The sequence below is a fragment of the Neovison vison genome, chromosome 2 (assembly GCF_020171115.1).
Source record: "Neovison vison isolate M4711 chromosome 2, ASM_NN_V1, whole genome shotgun sequence".
In the NCBI taxonomy this organism is placed as follows: domain Eukaryota; kingdom Metazoa; phylum Chordata; class Mammalia; order Carnivora; family Mustelidae; genus Neogale; species Neogale vison.
The window spans coordinates 103,391,584-103,401,258 of NC_058092.1; the positions used below are offsets into that span (position 1 = coordinate 103,391,584).

The following is a 9,675-nucleotide window of genomic DNA, read 5'->3' on the forward strand; positions in this document are numbered from 1 at the left end:
GGGACAAACAATAGAGAAATACAACTGTTAACTTTTCTGTAATCCACACAATTTAATTTCATATGTGTTCTATATTTAAATGTATATCTGGAACCATAAAGACTTTAGGAGGGAAAAAAAAAATCAAAGAGCATCTATTGGGACTAAAAATCAGAAAGTCATTGTTTCTGGGGTAGATTGGTGGGGGGAGGTGGAAATTGCCTGAAAAAGGGCAGGAAAGAGCTTTCTCAGGTGAAGGAAATGTTCCATATGTTGTCCTAGGTGGTAGTTACAATGATTATGTAATTGTAAAGGGTCATTGAACTAACACTTAAGATTTGGATGTCTTAAAAAAAAGAGAGAGATTTGGATGTCTTCATGCATGTAAATCACACCTCGATTTTTTTAAAGTAGAAAAAAAAAAGCTTATGGAGTTGGTATTTGGACAGCTCTGGAGCTCCCAAAGCATTCACAGCATCCTCTGAGACTCTGCTGAGAGTGGTTTTGTAATCAAGACGTCATAAGATCTGCTGTGGCCACAACTCCTTATCCAAGCCGTGGAGCTAAACAGTTATCGCTAGAGACCTTCCCTTCAGTGGTAATCTTCCTCCCCAACTCTGGAGGTCTCCAAGGAGAAACGAAAACTGAGATTCTGGATATATAGTATTGGAAGAAATTCACTGCCCATAGAACTTCAAGGTTGACTGAAGCTGCCGCCAATGCAAATGTCTACACTTGGCAAGACAGTAATATTTCCAATGACACTCAGAGAGGGGAGTGAATGGAGTACACAGTGGATCGTCTCCCCAAATGTATTTACTTCACAAGGCAACCTTTCCCATTGTGCTGGCAGATTTTGTCTTTTCATTTAAATCTGCAGGTCTTGGCCTCCCAGACAGCTGGCACTGACTGCCGGATGTCTTGTTGCGAAGAGAACCAAACCTTTATCACACTGTGGCCCTGAAACTTGTTTCCTGTGCCTCAGAGGAATGAGAGATATATTAAAGGTCACTACTCATTGGGGGAGGAGGGAACCTGGAAAAGGCGTGAGCAATGAGTATGTGGTAAGAGTTCAAGGTGAAGAGGCTGAGCCAGAAACAAGAGTGGATAAAACTCCAGGCCTGCCTTTGGGAAATAAGGAGACCAGAACCCAGGCTCTTCCAAGTGGCTTCCAACAGTCTAACAGGTTAGCACTTTTTAATTTTCTTTCAACTGTTCCTGGGCATGGGAGTTTTGCAAAAATGGAGTGGAGGGAACAAAATAAGCCTATAACCACTTGACTTCTCTTTCTGGCCATCCCAGGGTCACCCTGTAATCTAATCTGCTCACCAGTTTTTTCATTCCTGGAGAGTGCTTCTTGGCAACCCTATTTGACCATGGCTGGGTGGAGCTGTCTTGTGACAGGTGCAGGAGGGTTTCTGGGTCAGAGGATCGTTCACTTGTTGGCGGAGGAAAAGGAACTGCAGGAGATCCGGGCACTGGACAAAGTCTTCAGACCAGAACAGCGGGAGGAATTTTCTAGTAAGTGAACTTGAGTTCATGGGTGGGTTGCTCCATCTTAACCTCTACACAGGTATGGGGAGGGGTTCTTGTCTAGCAGATCAAGGAAAGTTGTAGCCAAATCAAGGATGATTCCCTGTCCAAAGTCATCAGAAAGGAAATCTGTGGTGTAACGTAAGACATACCCAGCTGTCAGGAGACGGGGTCTGACCCTGATCCAGAACTCGAGATCTGGACTACTGCAGGCCCACCACTCTGGCCTCTAGGTCTCTCTTCTTCTCATTTATAAAATCACGTATCTCTCCCTTGTCAACAACCCTAATGTTCTGAAGATTGTGGACTTGGCAATGGCTGTGCAACACCTCCAAAGGGCAGGCAAGCACCATTATCTGGAGATCCTACAAGTAGGTCCCTGCCCCTCTTAATTGCCCTGGTCTTTCTGTGGCTTCATTTAGCATTTCCAGTGAAGGTGAAGCTGAGTGTGTGTGTGTGTGTGTGTGTGTGTGCATGCACCTGTGTGAGTGTGTGCATGTATGTGTGTGTGCACACGTGTGTATGTGACAGGATGGGGGGAGGAAGGTGGAGAGGACACACAGCGAACAGCATGGGAGAGAGCCAGAGACAAACTGTGAGGCTCCAGAGCGTGGGTTCATGTGTAATTCTTATACATCTCTTCTTCCCATTTGTCCCTGCTTATCACCACAAGAAAAGTGACAGCAGAGGGGCACCTGGGTGGCTCAGTGGGTTAAGCCTCTGCTTTCGGCTCAGGTCATGATCTCAGGGTCCTGGGATTGAGCCCTGTACCAGGCTCTTTGCTCAGCAGGGAGCCTGCTTCCCTTCCTCTCTCTGCCTGTCTCTCTGCCTGCTTGTGATCTCTGTCTGTCGAATAAATAAATAACATCTTTAAAAAAAAAAAGTGACAGCAGAATCTGTTCACTGCTCTGCTGCTTTCCCCAGACTGCTGCCCGGGTGCTAATGCCAACCTAGACTTCTAAAAACCTGTTTCACCCCCAAATCCTCAAAACAGCCCTTTGAGGAAGGTAGGAAGGGGCTCTCCCCCAACAGGGTGTTGAGGTAATCAAGGTACATGAAGGTAAAGCAACTTGCCGTGGCACTCTGATTAACAGACTGTGGGGCTCAGAGTAGAGCCTCATCGCGGATGTCCCGGTCATATGGCTCTAAGGCTGCCTCTTGGCAAAGGGAGTCTTCAGTCTCTCTCATTTCCCCACTGAGTATCCCCCAAAGCAGCCCCTCCCCTTCCCAGCCCCTGCGGACTGGGTGTCAACATGCAGGCCCGGGGTGCCCGGAAGACCCTACCTCTCCACACAGAGCCTCCCACACCCCCAGCCGCCCTCCAGGACTGCACCCATCACTCTCTCTTCCTCATTCCTGTGCTCTGAACATCTCACATGTCTTATTTCCTCTACCGTTTGCTTCAACGGGACCTCCGATGAACACCTATGAACATACACGATCAGCACCACTTGTTTGCCATCTTTTCATCTCCGTAATACTCACAGTCTGACAGCCGATGCGGGGAAAGGCAAGGTTCAACCCAGAAGACGGTTCCCCGGTGTGACCAGTCAGGCTGCATCCGGGGCGGGCAGGGGGCTCTGTACAGACCCCAGTGGAGAATCCTCACAGCGGTCTGTCTACACTAGGCACTGCGCTCCGTGTTCTACGCCTGTCGATTCACTTGCTCCTGGTACCATCCCTGGAGGATAGGTAATGTTATCCTCCTCTTTTTAAAGACAAGAAAGCAGGCACAAAAGGGTGTCTTAGTCTGCTAAGGTTGCTACAAAAAGATCCCCCAGGCTGGGTGGCTTCAACCCATTAGATATTTTATTTCTCACAGCTCTGGGGGCAGAAGTCCCAAGAGCAAAGCAGAGTCATGTTCTGGTGAGCGCTCCCTCGGCGTTCAGAGCCTGCGTCTTCTTGCTGTAGAGGGCTCTCTCTGGGATCTCTTTTCGATGACCCCCTTCATGAGGTCAAACCCTTGAGACCTGATCTCCTTCGGAGAAGGAGAGAAGGCCCCATCTCCTGACAGCATCACACCGGCATTAGGATTTCGACGCATGAAGGACACAAACTCGCAGACCATAGCAAAGGCTCACTTGTTCAAGGTCCCCCAGCTGAAAAAATGGCAACGCTGGAACTGAACCCCGAAGGTCTAAGTGCAGCGGCTGTGCTCTTAGCCACTAATTCGTCTAGCAGCGTCTCTTAGGGCCTCCCTACAAGGCAGCCCACACCGTGTAAGCAAGGGAGAGTTGGGGCTGCGCAGAATGCAGGCGTCCGCAGAGCCTTGAGGAAGGCGGGAGCTGCGCCTCTACCACCCACACATCGGCAGCGCCCTCTTCTGGTCTCTCTGCACCCCTGCAAACTAATAGGTTGATCTGAGGCGGCCTGCGGAAGTCCGAGGAAGGACGAAGGGAGGAAGGGAAGAAGGGAGCGGGGCAAGGGGTGGGGAGGCAGAGATGGGGACACAATCAGAGAAAATCCTACTGATTCCCAGCAGCCTTCCCCCTGCCTTTCTCCCCCTCCGGGGCCTTCTTGGAGCTGCGCAACAACGGGAACTTGCCCAGGGTGGAGCAAACTTGGCAGAAGCGTAGGGAGATGCAGATGGTTCTTCCAAGTTGTAACCCAGGAAGGAAATTTCCCTGCACTGAATTTTTCACCCTAGTTTCTCTCTCACTGTTCTCGGGCCTCCATTGCTTATTTCAATGAAACTGTCTTATCCTTTAAATACATACATACATAACATACATGCAATGTATGTATGCAGATTATCCTTAATCTGCCTCAGGGAAAGAAAAAGAGTCCTGCCGTTGGGTGACAGGGGAAAGAGAACCAGGCTTGAAGGCAGGAAACAGGCCTGAGTCTTTCAAGGAACTGTGACTTAGACCTGCCCCTTAACCTGAATCCGCCTCAGTTTCCTTGTCTGTATAGTGGAAATCGGAATACCTATGTCATGAGATAACCGTGAAAGAAAAATCAGGACACTGTAGTGGTGTGGGCAAAGCAGAAAGCACAAAATAAGTGGAGGGTATTTATCCAAACTATTCGTGGGGCCCTGTTTAGTTCACCAGCCAGTGTGAAGTGAGGATGTTAGCTGAAGTGCCCCTTCCTGTGAATTTCCAAGAAGCTGATGTCCCTGGGGTTGAATCCACTGCCCTTGGCTCAATGGCCAGAATGTTAGTCCCTTGGTGGCTGACTTATTTTCGGCACTGATATCTGCTTTAGATGATATCTAATCAGGTTTTGGTTTTTGTTGTTGTTGTTGTTGTTGTTTTCAGTTAAACCTCTCATTTGGGCCCATCCTAAAATTCCCTGCTATTGGCTCCATTATCCTTCTGGTCACCTAAGCAAGAAATACTTGGGTTGACACAGATTCTACCTCTTCCTCTCGGCCTCCCTCCAATAAGAACCAAGAGCTGGCTGGATAGGTTCTGAGAAGTCGAGCCTGTGTATCCATCCCCTTCCCTGATGCTGCTGGGGGAACCCAGGTTCTGTCCTCCTCCTCTGAACTCTGCTGCAGACATTCTCTCGATTTCTCTCTCAATTAATGTCTCCACTTCATGCCCCACACTGACCCATTTCACATACTGCAGCCCGGGTTGGCTGCACCGACCCCACAACTGTGTTTATGTTTCTCTTCTTGTTCCAAATCCACGTGTGAGTCCTCATTCCCTATAGGATTAAATTCAAATTCTTTCCTCTTATATCCACCCTCCATAATCACCCTAACTCTCCTTTATGAATTTTATGAACTTCCCATGAATCTCTTAAAGAATTTTCATCCCAGCCATACTTGACTCCTCACTGCACGAATTCCTTCCTTCTTTCCTTCCTTCCTTCCTTTAGAATAAAATGGGATGGAAACGGATGTTCACTCTTCCCCAATAAATGCTACACATTCTGACGTATGTGCCTCTGTTTAACTTGTTCCTTCCATGGATTTGTCCCCCATTCCCACCCTTTCCCCCGTGTACCTGTCCTTGAAGACCTGGGAAAACGCCACCTTTATCAGGAAACTTCCAGATCCAGAAAGCCTTCCAGTGACCTGACTTGTGTTCACACAGAGCTCCAGAGCAAGACCAATTTGATGATGGTGGAAGGAGACATTCTGGATGAGCAGTGCCTGAAGAGAGCTTGCCAGGGCATCTCAGTTGTCATTCACACTGCCTCTGTCATTGACGTCATGAATGTCCTTCACCGAGAGACCATCATGAATGTCAATCTGAAGGGTATAGTATCCCAGGGAGGCTATGGAGTGAGGTGGGTGAATGAGGCTCAGAAAACAGAAAAGGAAGGGAGGAGAGGCTCCCATCCCCAAACACCTGCTGAGTCTGCCCCAGCTGCTTTTTTTTTTTTTTTTTTTTTTTTTTGATCACTCCTGAGAGATTCAAGGCTGCTATGCTCAGTTTTTTAGAGGAGGAAACTGGGGCTGAGCAAAGCTAAATAACTTGTTCAAGTAGGAAAGCTGGAATTTAAGCCCACACCTATGTGTCTCCAAAGGCCACAAAAGCTCTTTCTATGGAAGCTCCAATCAAGGGTCGACTCCAATCCAACCTTGAACTCTGGCTATCCAACTCTCTTCTGCTTCTCCTGGGCAAGGACCAGACCTCACAAGTGCCTCCTGGTCATCATATTAGCCTTTCTGTGCCCCTCTGAGTTGGTAGTCACACAGTAAGGCCGAGAGCTAGGAACTCTGTGATAAGAAGGGTCCCCATGTCCACTATGAGTGAAGGGCCAAAGCTCCCGGCCAGTTTCCTTCCAGCAGGACTCCTGTGGGAGATCCCCCAGCCTAATGAGAACATCTAGCTCCTTCCTGCTCACCCCAAAGAAGGATTCATCTCAAGAGACCTGCAAAGCTAGTTCACAGCCGTCTGGCAGGACAGAATTACCCAGGCCTGGCCTTCCCATGGTATCTTCTTAACAGTAATAGCTTCCCCATATCCATTAGAGTACTTCTTCAGCTCGCTGCTGGGTCTTTTGTAAAAGGGGCCTTTCTAGCTAGGTGCCCAAAGTACACCCCCCTAGATCCTCATCGGTAAATGGCTGGTAGCTCTTTCTGGTTTGCGACTTTCCAATCTACTTTAAAAGGAGACACAGTTGTTTAAGGGATTAGTTTAAATCCCTTACTAGTTTCACATGCAAAGTAATCCTTCTGAGCGCTGGAGGCCAGTCCCTCTAGGACCACAGAGCCCCAACCCCCAGTCCCATCTGGTTTTCATGCCCTGCTCTACAAAGTTGGTCCTTAGACAGAGGCTTCTTCTCTAAAGCAACTCGTTGCTTTAGGGTCTCCAGCCTAAAGTACAACCTCAAGGAAGACCCTTTCTAATTTCTACTTATCCATATCCTCACCACTCCCACACTGCAAGGAGGGTGCTAGATTAACCGAATTTTCCTTTTTAGCCCTTACTGCTAATTCCTGCTCTCCAGGACTCCCAACAACAGGGGATTTGAAATCCCTGAGAAGTGGTAGAGGTATCAGTTAATTAAAACTAAGGTCAGTTCCAGGTTTAAAAGATACTTCAAATAACCAGGTGGTGGGTATTAGAGAGGGCACAGATTGCATGGAGCACTGGGTGTGGTGCAAAAATAATGAATACTGTTATGCTGAAAAATAAATAAAGGCTTTTGGGAAATTTCAGATACTAGATACATATGAGGACATTTACTTTCATACATGGTAACATTAGATGAGTTAAATGAATACTTCTCTGATGTGCACATTTAATTTTAAATCATCAAATTTAAGCAAAGAATTAATATTTCAAATGTATCTTCCATGGACAAATAAACTAGTCCATAACTCAATAAATTAATTTTAGGAAAAAAAAAAAAAGATACTTCAAATAATGGTCATTTCCCTCTCTGCAGGTTGATTAGCCCCACATTTTCTCAGCCTCTAGATCTGATTTTTTTAATGAGTCTCTCTCTCTGAAAAATCAAATTGCACAAATAAAAAAGAGAGAGAGAAATAAAAATGAAACTTTGTGGGGGATATACTTAAGGGGAAGGTGCTCTGCTTGACCTCCCTCAGCTACAAGGATTCTACAAGATTATCCCATTATAGGTATTAACCACCAGAGGGCACACTCCTCCTACTGGTTCTCCCCCAAGCTCAGCCTAGAAGGCTAATGTCAGGCTCCAGAATAGTAAGTAAAAGGAAGGTTTCTCAACCCCACTCTTCAGACCTGGGTAAAAGGAGTCACAGTCAGAATTAGGAGTGGCCTTTGTATGGAACACTCCATCAGGACTAGGTAAAATTCTAGTCCATATTCTGAGTATGGCCTCCTAATTATATTTTATTTAAAATAAACTGTTTTTAACGAGGTGGTAGGGATAAGTGAAAATTTTCTAATGTCTTCACTCAGCAAAACATAAAATGGCGATCCTCTGTCCTTTTCCAAAATTCAAAGTACACACACAGGTCCAGGAATTCCAAAAAAAAAACTAGAATTCTTGCTCTCCAGAACCCAAAGTTTGGTTTCTTCTCACTTTTGCCTTTTTGCATTTTTCCTATGGCTATAGCATGTTCAGATCTTAGCTGGAGACACAGACGAATGCACTCCTCCTGATATGCAGTAACCATCTCACTTGGGGGAGGGGGTGGACATGGTCTGCAGCCATGGTAGGCCCTTTAGGTTATTTGTTGACGCTGATGTTGTACTCCCCATGGGCAGGTACTCAGCTCCTGTTGGAAGCCTGTGCCCAGGCTAGCGTGCCAATCTTCATCTATACCAGCACCATTGAGGTGGCTGGCCCCAACTCCTACAGGGAAATCATCCAGAATGGCCACGAAGAAGAGCACCTCGAATCAAGATGGTCTGCTCCATACCCCTACAGCAAAAAGCTTGCAGAGAAGGCGGTGCTAGCTGCTAATGGGTGGGCCCTTAAAAATGGTGGCACCTTGCACACCTGTGCCTTAAGGCCCATGTATATCTATGGGGAAGGAAGTGCATTCCTTTATGACTGTATATACAAGGCCCTGAGGAACGATGGGGTCCTAACACATCAGAGCAAGTTCTCCATCGCCAACCCTGTCTATGTTGGCAATGTGGCCTGGGCTCACATTCTGGCTTTGAGGGCCCTACGGGACCCCAAGAAAGCCCCAAGCGTCCAAGGACAGTTCTATTACATCTCCGATGACACACCTCACCAAAGCTATGATGACTTCAACTACACTTTGAGCAAGGAATGGGGCTTCTCCCTTGATTCCAGAATGAGCCTTCCCATATGTCTGAAGTACTGGCTTGCCTTCCTACTGGAAATAGTGAGCTTTCTGCTCCGTCCAATTTACAAATATCCACCCCCCTTCAACCGCCACACAGTGACACTGTTAAATAGTGTATTTACCTTCTCCTATAAGAAAGCTCAGCGGGATCTAGGGTATAAGCCGCTCTTCAGCTGGGAGGAAGCCAAGCAGAAAACTATGGAGTGGATTGGTTCCCTGGTGAAACAGCACAAAGAGACCCTAAAAACAAAGACTCACTAATCTGGGGGTGACAAGTAGATACAGAGGTTGTTGGAAGACGTCTATTGAGCTCTCCCCCTCTGGCTTCATACAGGAAGAAACAAGGCCACAGGCCCAGGTCCTACTGTCTCCCTTTACAAGATGGCTGCCTTACTGTTTTCCTCCTACCAGCGGAAACCTTCCCAGTCCCTGGCCCAACCGGAAGCTTTCTGTCCTGCCCACACTGCAGAGGACAGACAGGGAGATTTGCTGTAGCTGCTCATACGAAAGCCTCCACTCCTGGCTCTGAGCTCTTCGGGCCTCTTCCGTGTAGAATGTTGCCTATTAGTTCCATTTCCTTTGTTACGTGCAAAGTATTTCTTATCTTTTACAAATCCCTAGTCCCACGCACAGCTCAGTGGAAAGAGTAATAAATGTTTTAATGCCTAATCTGGAAGACGCCGTGGTTGACGTGAATACATACCTTCCTCCTTCCCCCTCCATTTCTAGGGATCATTATCTCCTATTTAGAAAAGCAGCATGGAATGGAGGTGGGCAGAAGCGTTGCGGGGGGCGGGGATTAAGACCGACGAAGCATTTGCTATGTTTCAGGCAAATATCACTTCATTTAACCCTCTCTAGAAACCTCTGAGAGGTTTAGAAACCTTACTAAGGTTTCTAGTAATGTTTAGAAAGTAGGAAGTTCTTCCAGTACCGTCTAGAAACCTTACTGCCTT

General features: G+C 47.2%; 1 protein-coding gene across 1 annotated transcript; it reads left to right on the forward strand.

Moving 5' to 3' along the window:
• The first annotated feature begins 1,080 nt into the window (after positions 1–1,080).
• On the forward strand, positions 1,081–9,328 carry LOC122898812 (3 beta-hydroxysteroid dehydrogenase/Delta 5-->4-isomerase). The gene is made up of 4 exons (XM_044236493.1): positions 1,081–1,165; positions 1,282–1,500; positions 5,559–5,723; positions 8,169–9,328. The coding sequence occupies exons 2-4, from the start codon at positions 1,356–1,358 to the stop codon at positions 8,978–8,980; spliced, it is 1,122 nt and encodes a 373-aa protein (XP_044092428.1). The 5' UTR covers positions 1,081–1,165; positions 1,282–1,355; the 3' UTR covers positions 8,981–9,328.
• Positions 9,329–9,675: the final 347 nt, after the last annotated feature.